The sequence below is a fragment of the Oncorhynchus nerka genome, linkage group LG22, assembly GCF_034236695.1.
Source record: "Oncorhynchus nerka isolate Pitt River linkage group LG22, Oner_Uvic_2.0, whole genome shotgun sequence".
In the NCBI taxonomy this organism is placed as follows: Eukaryota; Metazoa; Chordata; class Actinopteri; order Salmoniformes; family Salmonidae; genus Oncorhynchus; species Oncorhynchus nerka.
The window spans coordinates 88,932,927-88,955,064 of record NC_088417.1 but is presented as its reverse complement, the minus strand read 5'-3'; the positions used below and the strand labels follow the sequence as shown (position 1 = coordinate 88,955,064).

General features: G+C 43.8%; 1 protein-coding gene across 2 annotated transcripts in view; it reads left to right on the top strand.

Moving 5' to 3' along the window:
* Positions 1-22,138, top strand: part of LOC115105960 (contactin-associated protein-like 4) — a 221,926-nt gene that overhangs the window by 52,284 nt on the left and 147,504 nt on the right. For both annotated transcript variants that reach the window (XM_029628501.2, XM_029628500.2), the window contains exons 3-4: positions 4,601-4,794; positions 17,710-17,857. In XM_029628501.2, the coding sequence (XP_029484361.1) occupies positions 4,601-4,794; positions 17,710-17,857 (342 nt within the window). The remainder of the gene's footprint in view (positions 1-4,600; positions 4,795-17,709; positions 17,858-22,138) is intronic.

The window sequence follows — 22,138 nt, the reverse complement described above, 5'->3', positions numbered from 1 at the left end:
TCTTTTTCCAGGCGTGCTGTCATGTGCCTTTTTCTCAGGATAGGCTTCCATCTGGACACTCTCCCTTAAAGCCCAGATTGGTGAAGTGCTGTTGTCCTTGTGGCAGGTTCTCCCATCTCAGCCAAGGAACTCTGTAGTTCTGTCAAAGTGGTCATTAGGTTTTTGGTCACCTCCCTGGTCAAGGTCCTTCTTGCCCGGTTGCTCAGTTTGGTCGGACAGCCAGCTGTAGGCAGAATCTGGGTAGTTCCATATTTTTTTCAATTTCCCAATGATGGAGACCACTGTGCTCTTGGAAACTTTCAACAATCTATAAATCAATTTGGAATGTCATAGCAAAGGCGTGTGGATAATTATGTAAATGAGATCTCTCAATTTCATTTTAAATACATTTGCAAAAGTTTCTAAAAACATGTTTTCACTTTGTCATTATGGGGTATTGTGTGTAGGCGAGTGATTTAAAAAAAATTATTTTTTAATCCATTTTGAATTCATGCTGTAACACCAACAAATGTGGAATAAGTTAAGGAATATGAATGTGTTTATTTGAATGGGCAGCAGCACAGCGGTGGTATAATGACCACGTTCCTGACCCTACATTAACCCTAATAACCATGCACAGTGGGAAAAGCAGCAGCCCTGTCCGTTCCAGTCAGGGACTAAAGAGAAGATCAGGGGAGATTTCCTTGATTTGAACAGAGCACTGCAGACAGAGAGGGAGAACACAATGGGAATCCAGGGATATGTCCCAAATGGCATCATATTCCCTATCTAGTGCACTACTTTTGAGCCCTGGTCCATTGATTGCACTAAATATGGAATAGGGTTCCATTTGGAACGCAACCCATACAGGCCTTCCCAGCAACCATTAGCAGCCATTAGCCTTCCCGTGGTAGCTAATAATTGCCCATTTTCAAGACAGAATAAAAATATGAATGTGTTAATTGCTTGAAAAAAAACACCCCTTTATTCTGTCTCTGGTCTGCGTCCCAAATGGCACCCTCTTATTATAGTGCTTTACTTTTTTCCCTATGTAGTGCACTACTTTTGACCAAGGCCAGAGTCTTCAGAGCTGGATACCCTCCTGGTATTGTGAATTCTGCTCCTCTTTGTCTCCCCTACATGCTCTCTATTCCATCACCAGTAATGAACAAAGGTCAACGTGTTCGCTCTCCCTCTCATCACTGTGTCAATGGCAATGTCTGTCTGCTACTAAAGTTAAGTACTTATTAAACCAGGCCTTTCACTGCCTCATGTCCTAAATGCCAACCTATACAGGCAGCTTGTTGCCTTAACCCGGACCAGACCAGGCAGTAGTGTGAGTACAACCAACAGACGGTTATATAAACGGTAAAGTAGGAATATTAAGGGTGGAGAATCAGTGGAATCTGGTACCTAAGTCCCTGTGGGGTTCCTGGAGACTATTTGATTCAGCTTAGTTAGATGACATCAACTTGGTACCAAATGTTAAATGGTCTTTAACCTCGGTGTCTTTGTGTTGGGTACTTAAAAGGCTCTGTGTGTTCTCTCTCTGTATAGAGTAAGGCATGCTGCAGCTTATTGGGGCATTTCTATTGGCAGCTGCGGTATGAGTCATTTCTGTGCTAGGCCCTCTAGCTGTCTTGTGTTCTGTCTTTGTGCCGACCCTGCTGGAAGCCTGGGCACCTCCTCTAGACAGCTCTGCTCCCGTTCTGTCCATCTGGCGTCCGGGGCTCTGAGGCTGCACTTTGGCCCGACTCAGCACTTTATGCTTCCCTTCTCTCACAGACATTAGCACACTTCTCATCCTGTCGTACCTCCTTTCTCATGGCGGCGTCTCCATTCTACAGAGTGCCATTTCATCACTTCTCCTCATGTCTCTATCCGACTGGCTTTCCTCTCTCCCTCCTCATGTCTCTATCCGGCTGGCTTCCCTCTCTCCCTCCTCCTGGCTCTTGCAGAAGCCAAATGCCTGTTCCTGTTCCACAACCTGTTGTGATGTTTCATGGAATAGGTCACTGTTGATCAGATTGCTCTATTTTTCTTCTATCTACATTAACATGAACGTTTGGTCATTTACCTACCAGACGCTCTTTTCTAAAGCCACTTAGTCGGTACATTCAACTAAGGTAGGTAAGACAACCATCATATATCACAGTCATTGCAAGTAAAATCTTCCCCGCAAAAAGCAGCTAAAGGTACTGCACTTGACAAGTGTCTGTTTAGGGGATTGACTATATAAACTACTGCAGTCATGACTATGCAGAGCTCCAGTTTGAGTGGTTACTTTAATGTGAGAGACTTGGACACTTTCTGCACATTTGAACTAGTTGCATGATCGAAACTGCTCTCTATCATTCAACGGAGAGTGACTCCTGCTCACAAAATTGCCCTGAATGTCAATGACACATTTCTCAAGTATTACTGTGTGCACAGTACCTGCTGGCGGATCATGCATCCTCGTTTTGCCACCAGCTCTGTAATGGATGTAGATGTTTTCAGGTTAGGTCTCGCAGTGCAAAGCTGCTTCAATCCCACTGATGATATACACTGTACTGGTTCATTCCCACTGAGGATATACACTGTACTGCTTCATTCCCACTGATGATATACACTGTACTGCTTCATTCCCACTGAGGATATACACTGTACTGCTTCATTCCCACTGATGATATACACTGTACTGGTTCATTCCCACTGAGGATATACACTGTACTGGTTCATTCCCACTGAGGATATACACTGTACTGGTTCATTCCCACTGAGGATATACACTGTACTGGTTCATTCCCACTGAGGATATACACTGTACTGGTTCATTCCCACTGAGGATATACACTGTACTGGTTCATTCCCACTGAGGATATACACTGTACTGGTTCATTCCCACTGAGGATATACACTGTACTGGTTCATTCCCACTGAGGATATACACTGTACTGGTTCAGGATATACACTGTACTGGTTCATTCCCACTGAGGATATACACTGTACTGGTTCATTCCCACTGAGGATATACACTGTACTGGTTCATTCCCACTGTACTGGTTCATTCCAACTGATGATATACACTGTACTGCTTCATTCCAACTGATGATATACACTGTACTGGTTCATTCCCACTGATGATATACACTGTACTGGTTCATTCCCACTGAGGATATACACTGTACTGGTTCATTCCCACTGTACTGGTTCATTCCAACTGATGATATACACTGAGGATATACACTGTACTGCTTCATTCCCACTGAGGATATACACTGTACTGGTTCATTCCCACTGATGATATACACTGTACTGCTTCATTCCAACTGATGATATACACTGTACTGGTTCATTCCCACTGATGATATACACTGTACTGGTTCATTCCCACTGAGGATATACACTGTACTGGTTCATTCCCACTGAGGATATACACTGTACTGCTTCATTCCCACTGAGGATGTACATTGTACTGCTTCATTCCAACTGATGATATACACTGTACTGCTTCATTCCCACTGATATACACTGTACTGCTTCATTCCCACTGATGATATACACTGTACTGCTTCATTCCTACTGAGGATATACACTGTACTGCTTCATTCCCACTGATATACACTGTACTGCTTCATTCCCACTGAGGATGTACATTGTACTGCTTCATTCCAACTGATGATATACACTGTACTGCTTCATTCCCACTGATGATATACACTGTACTGCTTCATTCCTACTGATGATATACACTGTACTGCTTCATTCCCACTGAGGATATACACTGTACTGCTTCATTCCCACTGATGATATACACTGTACTGCTTCATTCCTACTGAGGATATACACTGTACTGCTTCAATCCCACTGATGATATACACTGTACTGGTTCATTCCCACTGAAGATATGCACTGTACTGCTTCATTCCCACTGATGATATACACTGTACTGCTTCATTCCCACTGAGGATATACACTGTACTGCTTCATTCCCACTGAGGATATACACTGTACTGCTTCATTCCCACTGAGGATATACACTACTGGTTCATTCCCACTGAGGATATACACTGTACTGGTTCATTCCCACTGAGGATATACACTGTACTGCTTCATTCCCACTGAAGATATGCACTGTACTCCTTCATTCCCACTGAGGATATGCACTGTACTGGTTCATTCCCACTGAGGATATATACTGTACTGGTTCATTCCCACTGAGGATATACACTGTACTGCTTCATTCCCACTGAGGATATACACTGTACTGGTTCATTCCCACTGAGGATATACACTGTACTGGTTCATTCCCACTGAGGATATACACTGTACTGATTCATTCCCACTGAGCATATACACTGTACTGATCATGTACTGTACACTGTACTGTATGTGTACACTGATTATGTCTTACGCATGTGCTCCTCTTAAATGGTTCACGGTAACACTTTATTTTGAGAGGCACAATGCTGCGCAACAATCTATTAATAGATTATTATTATTATTATTAACAATAAATTACATCTGGGATAATCTCCATTGAAAATGCTCTTTAGTTCACTATTGGACTTAATCTGTGTCAGAGAAACCTTCCCAAAGAGTTACAATATGTGGTATCTCTGTGCGGTATTTCCTGCAGGTGCTGGAGGCTGGGCTCCTGTGGAGTCTAATAAGTACCAATGGTTGGAGGTGGACCTGGGGGAGCGGACAGAGATCACAGCCGTGGCCACGCAGGGTCGCTATGGCAGCTCAGACTGGGTCTCCTCCTTCCTCCTCATGTTCAGCGACACGGGCTGCAACTGGAAACAGTACCGCCAGGAGGACAACATCCGGGTAAGTCAGTGGGACAAGACCATAATGGCTGTGTATAAAATGGCACATATTGGCACCCTTTTCCCTGTATAGTGTGCTACGTTTTACCAGGGCTACCCTCGGCTCCCAGGCTCACGTTGTGGCGAGGTGGAAGCTTGCGGCAGAGCCTAGATAAGGGCCCTGGTCAAATGTAGCACACTATATAGGGAGCCATTTCAGATGCAGACCAGTACACCATGTAGCCAACTCACAAATAGACTCATAAGAGTCCTTTCACTATCAATGAATAATAGATGAAACACCGGAAGGCAGGAACAGCTCAGCTTAGCTCTGTACTGTTGACTGAGGTAATTATTAGATGTAGCTGCTTTTTAGTGTTACCATCCTTGTTACTTGCTTTCTGTACTAAATAACATTCTGATAATTTTAGCTGACATGAGGAGGAGCAAATTAGAAAGATTGTCAATTAAATTAATGTATTTCACAACTACAGTACTCTCATCTACTCTGTTTGACTATGCATATTATAAAAAGTACTTAGCATAAAGTGTCTGCACATATTATGATAAATCCTAAAAACCTTTTTAAGGATTTTTAAACTCCAGATGCTAGTCTTCCCAGTTAGTCGATGACAGTCGATGACAGTAGCAGTCTAGCATCAGTATCGGTCAAAAGTCCTAGTGTGTTCTTTTTGTTTCCTCAGATAGGGTTTAGTAAGTTGAAGTTTTAGGGATGAGTGTTGTTCACTCTCTTTCTCTCTCCATGAGCAATGTCTTTTCAGATAGGGGGCAGGCAATGGAGAGATTTGCTCCTTGACTCTGGGTATATTTCAAAGGGACACCTCACTCCAGGAGCAAATGAGATGCTGCTTCATGAGCTTTATCATACACACACACACACACACACACACACACACACACACACACACACACACACACACACACACACACACACACAAATGAGATGCAGCATACTGAGCTTCCTCAGCAGGGAGGCAGTGCAATTTGTTGGGCTTAATGCTCCACTTCACCAGACGCATGGTTCATCCTCCCTCTTTAAAGACGCAAGTTAGCATTTTTCATTATGAATCTTGTTCTAGAGACAGCTCTGCAGCGTGGTCACTAGCTGGCATAGCCACAAAGTCATGAAATCAGATTTTAAACCTAACCTTAACCTTAACCCTAACCTTAACCACACTGCTAACCCTAATGCCAAACCCTAAACTTAAATTAAGACCAAAAAGCACATTTTTGTTTTCAGGAATTTTGACAATATAGCAAATTTTGCCTTTTCAGTTGGCCTATCTAGAGGAATCTCAGTTCTGACTCCAGGACAGTATCGCACACAGATCTTCATTTTTGAAAATTCCAATGCCACCTCAGACCTCACTTTTCATTTTAAGTTTCAGTTGAAGTGGGTTCCATTGATTTCCTTTACAATAGGCAGGTGACTGGAGGGGGAAACAGTCCCCATTACTCTTATGAGAAAGGCTCAGGATGGGTACTGAATAAGTCATGTGGTTATCGATTGCTGCTGGCCACACACATTGCTGTAACCGCATCTTTAGGGCCAACTGATGCTAGCCAGTATAAAAGGGAGCTGGCTTCTATCTATACAGTGTGCAACCACACCTCTCATGTCAACCCAACATAAGGTATAGTATGGTCTCCCCTAGCCAACATGAGAAGGAGCTACTGGACTGGCTCCTATCGATCGCACAATAATAGTTAGCAAATTCTATGTTAATTAGGTATTTCACCATTATTTTGGAGTTTGAACCGCCAACCAGAGTGTCAACTTTAATGGGAGGATGGGCACTCATATAGTGAGTAGGGCACTTCCAGGGTGATGACCCCATTATTAACCTTTGTTAAAGAGAGACAGGGTCTGTGTCCCAAATACCACCCTATTCCCTATTTAGTGCACTACTTTTGGCCAGGGCCCACACCCATACGATGTCATCTACAAAATGGCTTCCAACACTCTTCTCAGCAAACTGGATGCAGTTTATCACAGTGCCATCCGTTTTGTCACTAAAGCACCTTATACTACCCACCACTGTGACTTGTATGCTCTAGTCGGCTGGCCCTCGCTACATATTCGTCGCCAGACCCACTGGCTCCAGGTCATCTACAAGGCCATGCTAGGCAAAGCTCCGCCTTATCTCAGCTCACTGGTCACGATGGCAACACCCATCCGTAGCACGCGCTCCAGCAGGTGTATCTCATTGAGCAACCCCAAAGCCAACACCTCATTCGGCCGCCTTTCGTTCCAGTACTCTGCTGCCTGTGACTGGAACGATTTGCAAAAATCGCTGAAGTTGGAGACTTTTATCTCCCTCACCAACTTCAAACATCTGCTATCTGAGCAGCTAACCGATCGCTGCAGCTGTACATAATCTATTGGTAAATAGCCCACCCATTTTCACCTACCTCATCCCCACAGTTTTTATTTATTTACCTTTCTGCTCTTTTGCACACAAATATCTCTACCTGTACATGATCATCTGATCATTTATCACTCCAGTGTTAATCTGCAATATTGTAATTATTACCTCCTCATGCCTTTTGCACACATTGTATATAGACTCCCATTTTTTTTCTCTACTGTGTTATTGACTTGTTAATTGTTTACTCCATGTGTAACTATGTGTTGTCTGTTCACTCTGCTATGCTTTATCTTGGCCAGGTCGCAGTTGCAAATGAGAACCTGTTCTCAACTAGCCTACCTGGTTAAATAAAGGTGAAATAAAAATAAATAAAAAATACATTTGGGACGCAGCCAGAGAGCTGGAAGAGAGGACCAATATTAGGACACAGTAATATTTCCATGTCTTATTAGCCACATAAGTTAGGATCAGAGAGGTTAACTACGCTCATTATTCATAGAGTAGATCTAAATGTTTGCCAGCAAAACATGAGAAGGAGAGCTGCAGTATTACATTTCTTATTAATCTGTTTATCTTTTACTGAAACCATTCTTCAGAACCCACTTCATCAACGCGGCTATGTGTTCTCCTCAGTCTTATGAGGCAAAGTTAGTTATATAATAACTTTACTATACTATTCTTGGCAATACAAATGAATTTTTCAACATACTGTAGCAATAAAGTATTTTAGAAATGACTACACTAGGGACACGATTGTGGTGGTGGGGCGGTTAGAGGGGGGTCCATGGGTCCTCCCCCGGAAACACAGTTTGACATGACTTATTATGCCTCTTTTCAGGGGCATTTTGAGGGGTATATGTAAGGTTATTCTGAAAACACTATAAGTGGAAGGATAAGTGAAAGGGTAAGTCGTCACCATCATTAATGAAGGTAATTCACTGCAAATATTAAGACACAGAAGATGAAGACAGTTGTATTATAATGATGCAGGGTAAAACAAATATGATTTGTAGACGTGATTGGTGTTGTGGAGAGGTTGATCATCACATGCTGACATTTTGCCACCTTCATACATCAGTACAATACTGTATATACACCTTGAAAGGGACTCCAGTTTTGTGAGACTCCTTTTTTCCCCTTTTTGAGAATAACTCTCCTCTCACTCACCTCTATACCAACCCTGCCGCTGCTCCTGCATGCACTGACCCCTTCTTACGGTTGCTTGCTTCTCTAGCACCCAATCACAGCAGGCAAGGACATACTAGACAGAGACAGTGAACAATGTCCTGTGTTACTGGATAACCTATAAAGTGTACTTTAAAAGACACATTTACAGTCAGTTGCTCCATCAAAAATCACATTTGTCCAAATCTACGTGATTCATTCAAGCTATGTACATTGAAAATGCAGGGCCTAGTTCCATTTCATCTATTTTAACCCAGGTACAAGTATGTGATGATCACTGAAGTCAGAGACTGCACAGGTTGATGTTATGTATATGCTGTACATGACTGGTTTCCAAAGGAAGCCAAATTTGTATTTTTTTTTACCACTATCAACATCAGTAAAATATATATACAAATGTATATATATTCCCTTGACAGGGAACACATAGTTTTGTGACTGTTTTTTTTCACATTACAGGATAAGTAATCTTAGTCACTCACTCTCTCACCTGTAGATCAACACTGCTGCTGCCCTTGCCAGCACTGACTTCCCTCTCCTCACAGTCTCTTGCCTCTCTCACACCCAATCACAGCAGACAAGGACACTTGAGACAGTGAACAATGTCCTGTGTTTTTGGATAATCTACGAAGTTTACTTTGAAAGGGCACATTTATAGCTGAGTTGCTCAGCAATTACACTTAACTCGGTCTACCAGTGGTGGGCCGTCAGGGCCAGCAAGGCCTTCTCTGCTGGCCTAAACATCATCAGAATATAATTTTTTTTAAATATATTTTCCCATAAATATGTATTAAATTATTCCCCAGAGTAAGAGTTATACTCTTCATTTCATAGCTTTCCTCTTAGTTGCACTGCTTCCAGCCCCGGGTTGAGATTTGGAGGGCTGGTCTTTATGTTAGATCTTTTATCCAATCATATTCAGCCATCATGTGTTGCCAGGGGTCTAAAATCTGCCCTCAGGCCTTCAGAATCAACAGTGCGGGCGCTTGTAGCTTAAAGTGAATGGAAATTAAAATTTTGTGTCAACCAATCAGCTTTAGAGTTGGCTATTTTAAGCCTGCTGGCTGGCTCCAGTGTTACACAGGAGCCAGCTAGCAGGCGTAGTGCGTGCACGTCTTTTGATTGGATTACCAATATTGAGAGGCAGGTCCTATATGGGCAGGTCTATGCAGAATCTCAAAACTAGGAAACTGAATTTGATAAACAAATTAATTTGTGTACTACTAAGCTGTTTTTTCAACTCACAATTGCGTAAGGAGAAGATATCGATTTGGTTGAGGATATAATTATAGCGCCATTCTCAAGACAAACTTTTCAAGAAACGTTAGACAATGTCAGGAGAGGTCGACGCCGACGCTACAAAGCCTGTCACAGGCGGGAAAGGGGTTCGTTCGCCACTTTCAAAGTTCCAACTACGAGCGCTATCAATGGCTCACAGGCTCTGAGAAGCACTGCAAACTGTACTGCTGGGAATGCCTATTATTTGCAAGTGATCGATTTGGTGTTTGGAGCCACACTGGCTTTGCAAACTTGAGTTGTCTAACCAAGGCAGCAACGAGACACCAAAGTACGGCTGGGCACTTACAAGCAATGGTGCTTTTGAAAACTTTACAGCTCAACGAACAAGTGCGCAGGGCAACGAAGCTGCACAATGAAAAGGTATTGTACTCTTCCCCTGCAATTCTCTGAATAAAAATGTAAATTTCAAGGTGACGCAACGCCTGGTTATACTGCGTTTCTGTCTAAATGTATAGTGTCTAGAGCCATGGCACCATAATGATGGTAATAAGAGGTGGATTAATTCGGGTGGGACTGTGTAGGACTTCACTGAAGACCCAGGCCCCAGGCCCACGGCGCGCTACTGCGGTCTACATGGGGTGGCAGGTAACCTGGCGGGTAGGAGTGTTAGACCAGTAACCGAAAGGTTGCTGGATCGAATCCCTAAGCTGACAAGGTAAAAATCTGTTGTTCTGCCCCTGAGAAAGGCAGTTAACCCACTGTTCCCCAGGCGCCGATGACGTGGATGTCGATTTAAGTCAGCTCTCCGCAGCTCTCTGTTGCAGAGGGGTTAGGTTAAATGCGGAAGACACATTTCAGTTGAACTGACTAGGTATCCCCCTTTCCCTACATGATTCTTTCAAGATTTTAAATGACATGACCAAATAAGTGCTATACCTGGCCTGCTGTATAGAATGACAGTTTCCATTCCCCCTCTGATCTACTGTCTTCCACTCAGCCTGAGCTGTGCAGTGTCCATAGCTCAGTGGGACAGAAGTTTCAGCTCAGTGGGACAGAAGTTCCTAGGGCCGATGTGCGTGCTACTAACTTACTTTTCTTTTAGGATGATGCCCCAAAAAAGTCGAATATCTGGACCATTTATTTTACCTGGCGGTGGCATGTGGAGACAGACTAGGCTGAGACTCACTACTCACTCCCTCACACTGTGAATATGATTGTGCACGTAGCTAGTCACCTCGTCCCCAGGCTCGAATTTCTGCCGCATAGAGCCTGGTAACATTGTGCCTCAAAGTAAGACTTGAAAGGTGTGTGGTTAAAGGTAGACTCAGCGATATGACATAGAAGCCGAAAGTAAACAGCTTAGTGGGTCAATTTCCACAACAAGAAGAGTGTTAATGTGTGTGACTCTGTTGCATCTAGTTCATCTCAATATCTCCGGTGCTGCTTGTGGCAATGTCATTTCACTGAGCCTACATTTAAAATGGAGAGGGAGAAAGCCTGCTACAACTGTATGAGATGGGACATTGAAAAATTGCTGAGAATCAAAGTAAATGTTCTATCACAGCGACCACATTATTTTTCGAGAGCCCAATTGATTCTGAATTCGGGCATAGAAAATGTATATGTGCAAAAAAAAATGTTGACGCATACTTTCCGATTTCCCAAACTCACTTCCTTGTTTGGCCCATTACTTGCAATGCTTGCGCATTGAAATCCACGAAGAGGGGAGGTGCCTGGTGATGGACAGAGATCAGCCCATTAAAAGTGGTGTCTAGTGTCTATTTTCTCTGCTCCTGCCATAGACTACCAAGTCCTGTTCTGATGCGCTCTGAAACCAAACATCCAGACCGAGAGCAAGCTGGCTGGTAGCCGAGATTAGGTAGCTGTAACATCTGCTTCAACTCACACCCCCTGGACCCAGCTCACTTTCCTGCCCACACACTCTCAGACACCTAGATCCCCTGAATGCAGCTCACTCCAGATCCTAATCACCTGCATTCTAATCACCTGTTCACACACCTGTATGTCACTATCACACACTATTTAGTTCAGTTCTTTGCACCTCATCACTGTGAGGTATTGTTTGTTTTGTGACACATTGCTTTCAGAGTGCTGGGTTTCCTGTGAATTACTCCTCCCATGTATGATAGTTTTTGCCTGCCTCACTAACGACACCTTTTGCCTGCCTGTACTTTAGCCTATCAGATTTCCTGTTCTCTACCTATTGCCTGATCTCCCAGACTACATTACTAGCATTTTCCTTGCCTGTACTGTTGCCCTTTTGGACCCCCTATGTATGACCTTCTGCCTGCCCCTGGACCCAGCTTCCTGCCTCCTCCTGTGGTTCTTAGCAATAAACACCTTCTGCGCCCTGCGCTTGAAACCAGCTCTCTGTCTCCCCTTGTGTTCATTACAATAGCTAGTAACTAGATCTAGCCAGATCTAGCTTGTTCATTGAATCAACCAGTTAAATATGATGTAGATTCCAATGAGTGCATGGATTACATCACACCACCACAACAAAACCTTAGTAGCTCTATTTCCATATTATGATTCTTTTTTAATTTTTTTTATTTCAAGGGGGCAGTTGAGGTTCAATTGAAATGCAAGCTACTCTGATTTTTCACTGATGCACACCAATGAATGAATAGCGTGCATATACACTGGTGCATATAGCTGTTGAGTTATTCAGCAAAATATCATAGTTATTTAGGTGACATCTATTCAACTTGCTTGTTTTTCGTTTGGCCAGTTTAATGCAATGCCATGTCACTAATACACCAACCTTTTAAAATGTATTTTTAAAAACGTTTTTACAATGGTGAGTTAAAGGTCAGTGCTAGCAACTGTTTGTTCGATGATGCAGACATTGCACAGTGCACCATTTACTGTATATGAAGTGTGCACAGCATTAACCACATTTCTATTCACAGTTTTTATGCGTGTAAAGTCATATTGTATAAAATAAAATCACGACAGGTGATGGAAACGGTGTAATTTTATAAATGCCAACATAATTTGTCTGTTCCACATGGCGGGTGGAAGGAAATGCAGGAATTGGTGGTGAAAACGTCTGTATGCGCAAATATTGATATAACAACCATCATATCAAAGTAAACTTGGAGTCAGGTGATATGGTGCATTCTTCTCCCACTACAACTTGTGAAACTCTGCAGTTTATTAGGCTACAGATTAAATAAATTATGAACTTCACAGGGTGGTGAAAGTGCACAGTGATGAGCTTGATGATGCTTTCCAATAAATATTAAGTGTCTTATTCTGGTGACAAGATGATTGATGCTTGATTGCCATTTGACAATTAAAAATGTTCTCGCTCTTATCCATAATAATCTCATGTAGATTAGCCAACCTGCACAGCCTACATGCACTGTATCTCCAAGATGTTGGCAAGAGTGCAGGTGCCAGAACCAGATTAGGCACATTTGCTATTCAATGCAACAGTTGTTGTGGCAAAACTATTGGTAGAGTTGTAAATGCGATGGAAGCACATTGAATTTTAGATTTGTATTTGGTACATGAAAGCATAAGTGGAAAAGTACATGTGTGCACTACTTACTCACGCACTGATTATGTTATCCTCAACAAGTTAATTTGGTGGAAACACCACTGGTGGGAAAATGCACATTTTCTTCATGCAGATTCTAGAATATTCGCATGAAAATCTGTCGCCAATTAGATGGAAACCTAGCTACTGATCAATTCTGCAAAATATCCTAGTTGTCTCTGCGAAATAATCTACTTTAACTAGCTTGTTTAGTTGGGCCAGCTTAATGCAATGCAATGCATGGTCATTGGTCGCTAAGAGAAACGTAAAGAAAAAATGTCACATCGAATATCTACCTTAGCGAAACATTGTTTGCGACGTGCTTGTTGCTCGCTATATTTCATTTCAAGGAGGGGAGAGGGATGGGCACAACGCCAGAGGGGCACATTCCATTCCAGATACAGTTGAAGTCGGAAGTTTACATACACTTAGGTTGGAGTCATTAAAACTAATTTTTCAACCACTCCACACATTTCTTGTTAACAAACTATAGTTTTGGCAAGTCGGTTAGGACATCTACTTTGTGCATGACACAAGTAATTTTTCCAACAATTGTTTACAGACAGATTATTTCACTTATAATTCACTGTATCGTAATTCCAGTGAGTCAGAAGTTTACATACACTAAGTTTACTGTTCCTTTAAAACCTCTTTGGGACGCTAGCGACCCACCTCGACAACATCCGGTGAAATTTCAGAGTGCCAAATTCAAAATACAAACATTTTAATATTGAACATTCATGAAAATACAAGTGTATTACATCGTTTAAAAGCTTAACTTCTTTTTAATCCAACCGCTTTGTAATATTTCAAAAAGGCTTTATGGCGAAAGTATACCATAAGATTACCTGAAGACAACGCCCCCTTCCGCCAGCATTAAAAACATCTTCCAAACCACAGAGGCGTCACAAAAATCTGAAATAGCGATAAAATAAATCACTTACCTTTGAAGATCTTCCTCTGTTTGCAATCCCAAGGGTGCCAGGTACACAACAAATTGGTGTTTTGTTTGATAAAGTCCTTTATATCATTTTAGTTGGTGCGTTTTTTTCAGTAATCCACCCGTTCCATTCGTTGATCATGCAGACAAAGGAATCTGAAAAGTTAGCAATAAACTTCGTCCTAACAAGTCAAACAACGTTTCTAGTCAAGCCTCAGGTACACTAATATGTCAATAAACGATAAAATTTAAGACGGAATGTAGTATGTTCAATTCCGGACATAAATAACGAAGTGCGCGCCCTCATCCACGAGCGCCACAAGACTACAGTCCAAATGAGAGCTACCTTGAAAAACTACAACTTCTAACTCATTTTTCAAAAAACAAGCCTGAAACCGTTTCTAAAGACTTGACATCTAGTGGAAGCCATAGGAACTGCAATCTGGGAGGAATTACTTTGAATATCCCATAGACAAGTATTTAAATGGACTGTGACCTCCCCCAAAAAATATTCCGGGTCGATTCTCCTTGGGTTGTTGCCTGCCGTATCAATTCTGTTATACTCACAAACAATATTTTAATAGTTTTAGAAACTTCTGAATGTTCTCTATCCAATGCTACCATATGCATATCCTAGCTTCTGGGCCTGAGTAACAGGCAGTTTACTTTGGGCATGTCAGTCATCCGAACTTCAGAATACTGCCATCTAGCCTTAAGTTAAACAGCTCAGTTAATAAATAAAAAAATGATGTCATGGCTTTAGAATCTTCTGATAGGCTAATTGACATAATTTGAGTCAATTGGAGGTGTACATGTGGATGTATTTCAAGGCCTCCCTTCAACCTCAGTGCCTCTTTGTCTGGTTCATCCTTGGGAACAATTTCCCAATACCTGAAGGTACCACGTTCATCTATACAAACAATAGATTGCAAGTATAAACACCATGGGACAACGCAGCCGTCATACCGCTCATGAAGGAGACGCTTTCTGTCTCCTAGAGATGAACGTACTTCGATGCGAAAAGTGCAAATCAATCCCAGAACAACAGCGAAATACCTTGTGAAGATGTGGAGGAAATAGGTACAAAAGTATCTATATCCACAGTAAAACGAGTCCTATATCAACATAACCTGAAAGGCCACTCAGCGAGGAAGAAGCCACTGCTCCAAAACCGCCAAAAAAAGCCAGACTACGATTTGCAACTGCACATGGGGACAAAGATCATAGTTTTTGGAGAAATGTCCTCTGGTCTGATGAAACAAAAATAGAACTGTTTGACCATAATGACCATCGTTATGTTTGGAGGAAGAAGGGGGAAGCTTGCAAGCCAAAGAACACCATCCCAACCGTGAAGCACGGGGGTGGCAGCATCATGTTGTGGGGGTGCTTTGCTGCAGGAGGGACTGATGCACTTCAATAAATAGATGGCTTCATGAGGAAGGAAAATGATGTGGATATATTGAAGCAACATCTCAAGACATCAGTCAGGAAGTTAAAGCTTGGTCGCAAATGGGTCTTCCAAATGGACAATGACCCCAAGCATACTGTAACGTACTGGGTGTAGTGGGTGAGAAGTCAGGCGCAGAAAGTTCAGGGTAGAGCTATATTTAATGCACAAAACGGCGAACATAAGCCAACCCCATGAAAACACAGGGCGCACAACAAAACAAATGCCCCAAACACGGGGACTTAAACTGTCCAGCAAAACCCACGAAATGGGAAACACACAACCCACAGACGTGCAAGTTACACAAAACAATCCCGCACAAAGAGCAGGCGGGCTTACTGGTAAATAAAGCCTGACTAATCAGCCTAAAACACAAACAGGTGAAACCAATTAACAGAAAGGGGAAAAAGGATCAGTGGCAGCTAGTAGGCCGGTGACGACGACCGCCGAGCGCCACCCGAACAGGAAGGGGAGCCACCTTCGGAAGGAGTCGTGACACATACTTCCAAAGTTGTGGCAAAATGGCTTACGGACAACAAAGTCAAGGTATTGGAGTGCCCATCACAAAACTCTGACCTCAATCCTATAGAAAATTTGTGGGCAGAACTGAAAAAGTGAGTGCGAGCAAAGAGGCCTACAAACATGACTCAGTTATGAAATTAATAAAAGCTGAAATAAATCATTCTCTCTACTATAATTCTGACATTTCACATTCTTAAAATAAAGTGATGATCCTAACTGACCTAAAACAGGGAATTTTAGGATTAAATTACTAGGATTAAATGTCAGGAATTGTGAATAACTGAATTTAAATCTATTTGGCTAAGGTGTATGTAAATTTCCGACTGCGAGGAAAGTATGCTCCTGCGAGGAAAGTACGGGCTTGGCTGTAATACACAAACAAGTTGAACAGTGGGTTTCCCAAACGTACCTCTATAATCTACACAACAGGATTGTATTTTATGTATTATTTTTTATTTTACCTTTATTTAACCAGGTAGGCCAGTTGAGAACACGTTCTCATTTACAACTGAGAACTGGCCAAGATAAAGCAAAGCAGTGCGACAAAAATAACAGAGTTACACATGGGATAAACAAATATATAGTCAATAACACAATATAAAAATCTATGTGCAGTGTGTGCAAATGTAGTAAGGTTAGGGAGGTAAGGCAAAAAATAGGCCATAGTGGCGAAGTAATTACAATTTAGCATTAACACTGGAGTGATAGATGTGCAGATGATGATGTGCAAGTAGAGATACTGAGGTGCAAAAGAGCAAAAAAAGAAATAACAGTATGGGGATGAGGTAGTGTGTATGTGTGGGTGTTGCTATGGTTACCAGTGAGCTGAGATAAGGCGGCGCTTTACCTAGCAAAGACTTATAGACCTGGAGCCAGTGGGTTTCGCCACGAATATGTAGCGAGGGTCAGCCAACGAGAGCATACAGGTCGCAGTGGTGGGTAATATATGTGGCTTTGTTGACAAAACGGATGGCACTGTGATAGACTACATCCAATTTGCTGAGTAGAGTGTTGGAGGCTATTTTGTAAATGACATCGACAAAGTCAAGGATTGGTAGGATAGTCAGTTTTATGAGGGTATGTTTGGCAGCATGAGTGAAGGAGGCTTTGTTGCGAAATAGGAAGCCGATTCTAGATTTAATTTTGTATTGGAGATGCTTAATGTGAGTCTGGAAGGAGAGTTTACAGTCTAACCAGACACCTAGGTATTTGTAGTTGTCCACATATTCTAAGTCAAAACCGTCCAGAGTAGTGATGCTAGGTGGGCTGGCAGGTGCGGGTTGCAATCAGTTGAAGAGCATTAATTTAGTTTTACTAGCATATAATAGCAGTTGTAGGCCACGGAAGGAGTGTGTGGAGGATATAGGAGTATATATGGCTTATAGATGTGCAGCACAGGAGTTTGGTGACCTCTTAATTGGGATGGAAGGGCTCGTGGTAATGGCTGGACCGGAATTGGGGGAATGATATCAAATACATCAAACAAATGGTTTCCATGTGTTTTTGATGCCATTCCATTTGCTCCATTCCAAGAATTATTATGAGGAGTTCGCCTCTAGGTAGACTCCAATGATGTGTAACATCCAAATAATGTGAGTATAATGTGTAAATCAGGCAGATAATTATACTGTCCCCTCTGTGTGTTCCAGGCGTTCACAGGGAACAGTAATGCAGACAGTGTGGTGCAGTTTAAACTGCAGCAGCCAGTCTTCGCCAGGTTCCTGCGGTTACTTCCTCTAGATTGGAACCCCAACGGGAGGATAGGTCTGAGACTGGAAGCCTATGGATGCCCTTACAGTAAGTACAACCAGTGGAGTTTGACAGGACATCATTACATCTTAACAGATATGGGCAAACTCCCTAAAGTCCCCCAGATCAATTTCCCCCCTATATACAGTATATATAATGCATTCAGTATTCAGACCCCTTGACTTTTTCCACATTTTGTTACGTTACAGCCTTATTCTAAAATTGATTGAATTAAGTTTTTTTTTATCAATCTACACACAATGCCCCATAATGACAAAATGAAAAGTGATTTTTAGAAATGTTTGAGGGGAGAGTGTTCCTGGCATATTCCTCCCAGACCAGTTACCAACTCCAGGTGGTGGGGTTACTGGCAACAAGACACCGGAGTGCCGTCTCCATATCTTGATTTGCTCGCTCCGACTGGCCGTTAGATTGGGGATGAACCCAGAGGACAGGCTGGCTGACGACGAGATAAAAGTGCAGAACGTCTTCCAGAATTGGGACGAGAACTGAGGACCTTGGTCTGAGACAATGTCATCCGGGAGCCATGGATTCGGAAGACATGCTGCACCATAAGCTGGACCATCTCCTTGGCTGAAGGTAACTTCGGAAGAGGGATGGAAATAGGTGGCCTTGGAGAATCTGTCAACCACCGTCAGGATGGTGTTGTTGCCATCTGACGGGGAAAGCCCAGTGACAAAATCCAGGGAAATATGGGACCAGGAGCGATGAGGGACAGGGAGTGGTTGTAGGGGGCCAGAGAGAGCTTGCCGCGGAGTCTTGCTTTGTGCGCACCATGTATGCGGCGACAAAGGCAGAGACATCAGGAACCATGGTGGGCCACCAGAACCGTTGATGGAGGAAAGCCCGTGTTCGACGAGTACCAAGATGACAGGTAAGCCTGGAGGAGTGAGCCCATTCCAGGACCTGAGACCGGACCGAATTAGGAACAAACAGCCAGTTAGGTAGACCTCCCCCCCAGGTTCCGTCTGGGAACACTGTGCCCTGCGAACCAGAGCCTCAATTCCCGAAACAACAGAAGCCGCCAAACAAGAGGCAGGGAGGATTGTCTCAAATTCAGAGGGAGTGGCAGTGGAACTGTATAGATGGGATAGATCGCCCGGCTTCACGTTCTTTGACCTTGGTCGGTAGGAGATGGTGAAATTGAACCTGGTAAATAGCAGAGCCCAACGAGCTTGCCTTGGGTTGAGGCGCTTGGCAGTACAAAGGTATTCTACATTTTAATGATCCGTCCATACCAGGAATGGATATTCCGCCCCTTCCTGCCAGTGTCTCCACTCCTCCAGAGCCATCTTCACAGCTAGGAGTTCCCGGTTTTCAACATCATCGTTCCTTTCCGCAGAATTGAAATGATGGAACATGAAGGCACAGGGAAGAAGCTTTTGGTCCTGGACGGATAGCTGGGAAAGAACGGCCCCTACTCCCACGTCAGAAGCATCAACTTCCACCACAAACTGACAAGTTGGGTCTGGATGGATGAGGATAGAAGCAGTAGTGAATTGCTGCTTAAGATCCCCAAAGGCCTTGTCCGCTGCTGGAGACCATGTGAACGGTACCTTGGGAGAGGTGAGTGCAGAGAGGGGAGCCGCCAGGTTGCTGTGGCCCCGAATGAAACTGCGATAGAAATTAGCAAAACCCAATAACCATTGGAGCTGGACGTGGGCTGTGGCTAATCCACCACCACCCTCACCTTCTCTGGATCCATCTGTACATTCCCCTCAGCTATAATGTATCCTAGAAAGGAGATAGTGGAGCGGTGGAACTCACACTTCCCTGGAGAGGTTAAAAAGCTGAGGAGAGGAGTGGTAGAGGGTAAGCGATTAAAATTTTATTTTTTTTAAATAAAAGAATTGTTGAGACCCTGGTAATCTTTACATGGATGCAGGGTCTTTTCCTTTTTCCCCACAAAGAAGAATCCTGTGGCGGCAGGATAGGCAGATGGACGAATGCTCCCAACAGCCAGTGAGTCCTCAATGTACTCCTCCATGGCCTTAGTCTCAGATCCGGACAGGGAATAGAGCTGGCCTCGAGGTGGTGTGGTGCCCAGAAGGAGGTCAATAGCACAATCATAGGGATGATGTGGAGGAAGGGAGGTAGCACGAGCTTTGCTGAAAACCTCCAGGAGGTCATGATACTCTCCGGGCACGGCAGAGAGATCCGACGCCGTCCTTAATCTTGGAGACAGACGTTTCGGGGATGGCTGCGCCGCCTTTGAATGGCAAAATGGTCTCCAACCCAACAGAATGGAACCCGTAGTCCAGTCAATATCTGGGTTGTGTTTTGGAGCCAAGAAAAAACGAAAACAACCGGTATGTGGGGAGACTCAATGAGGAGGAGCTGAATTGACTCACTGTGGTTTCCAGATACCCGCATATTTAGGGGAATTCTGCTGTGCGTGACTCTACCAATGGCGCGGCCGATCCAGTGCCCTGGCATCCATGGGAACAGAGAGGAGTTGAGTATTGATACCCACTTCTGATACCAGGGTAGCGTCCATAAAACCCTAATCTGCCCCAGAGTCAATAAGCCCCCGGAGAGACTTAGACTGGTCTCCCCACAGCAAGCTCACAGAAAAAGGAGTATGGGTAATGGGACTTTGACTGGGAACCCTCTGACTCACCAGAGTGCTTGTACCTACTAAGGTGTCTGGTCTCTTAACTGGGCGGGTGGCTATATAATGTCCTACAGCTCCACAATACAGACAGCAATTGGAGCTTAGCCTGCGGGAATGTTCCCTAGGTGATAACCTAGTCCTTCCCAGTTGCCTAGGTTCTGGTGTGTCAGACTCACCCGTCATCGATGATTCTCGAAGAGGCTTGGGTGGCTTCAGATCCTCTCTGAAAAATATCCTTTGAGGACTTCCAGATACCTTCGACGATGAGCGAGCCACTGTGGATGAATGAGTGTGACCCAGGCCAGACCTCCTCTCACTCCTGCATTCCCTCGGCCGCCCATCAATTCTAATGGTGAGGGCAATGAGGGAATCAAAGTCCACCGGCAATTCCCGAGCAGCTAGCTCATCCTTTATCACCTCAGATAGTCCGTGAAGGAAGGTATCGAAAAAGGGACTCCGGATTCCAGGCACTCTTGGGGCCAATGTGCAAAAATCAACAGCGTAGTCTGCCACACGATGGGAATCTTGATGTAATTCAAGACGTTTAGGGGCCACCTCTCTCCCGGATACCGGAGAATTGAACACCTTCCTCACCTCTGCCATGAAATCCTCCAGATGATGACAAATGACGGATTGTTGCTCCCAAACAGCCATCGCCCAGGAGAGCGCCCTTCCCGACATTAATGTAATAATATATGCTATCTTAGATCGGTCCAAAGGGAACGAAGATGACTGTAGCTCAAAAATAAGGGAGCATTGAGAATGAGAACCCCGGCAGGTACCAGGATCCCCAAAGTAATGCTCCGGAGGAGGAATGCGGGGTTTGCGGGGAGCCGAAGTAGGCTGTACAAACTCAGCACTCATGGAGAAAAAGTTACTGGGTGGTTTGGGGTTCTCAGAGGTGGTAGGCTGCCTATGAGCTAACTCCCTGATTTGCTCCATTATAGCCTTAAACCCCTGGTCGTAGCGTTCCGTCAGGGAACGAAGCCCTTCCTGAAGTAGCTCCTCATGCCTCCCAGTGGTGCCTCCCTGCAGGGAGACAGCGTGGCGGAGCTGGTCCAGGTCTGCTGGGTCTGTCATGGCCAGTTCGTACTATAAGGGCTCAGGGCCAGACCCAGATGCAGACACGGGAGGAAGATGGTTTGAGTATTTTATATTTATTAGTTCCAAAAAGGTAGGCAAGAGAATGGTCATGGACAGGCAAAAGGTCAAAACCAGATCAGAATCCAGGAGGTACAGAGTGACAGGCAGGCTCGAGGTCAGGGCAGGCAGACTGGTCAGGCAGGCGGGTACGAAGTCCAGAAAACAGGCAATGGTCAAACCGGGAGGACTAGCAAAAGCGAGAATAGCAAAGCAGGAGCACGGGAAAAACACACTGGTTGACATGAAAAAGACAAGACGAACTGGCACAGAGAGACAGGAATCACCGGGTTAATTACACCGGGGAAAATAATCGGAACCTGGAGGGGGTGGAGACAATCACAAGGACAGGTGACACAGATATGGGCGTGACAATTTTTGCAAATGTCTAAAAATAAAAAACAGAAATACCTTATTTTCTTAAGTATTCAGACCCGTTGCTATGTGTAGGTGAGGATTGGGTAGACTGTATTCTTTAGGTTTTACTTGATGTGTTTGCTCCCGTTTGCTGGTAAGGGCACAGATGACAAACAGGTAGGATTCCAGTTGAGGTG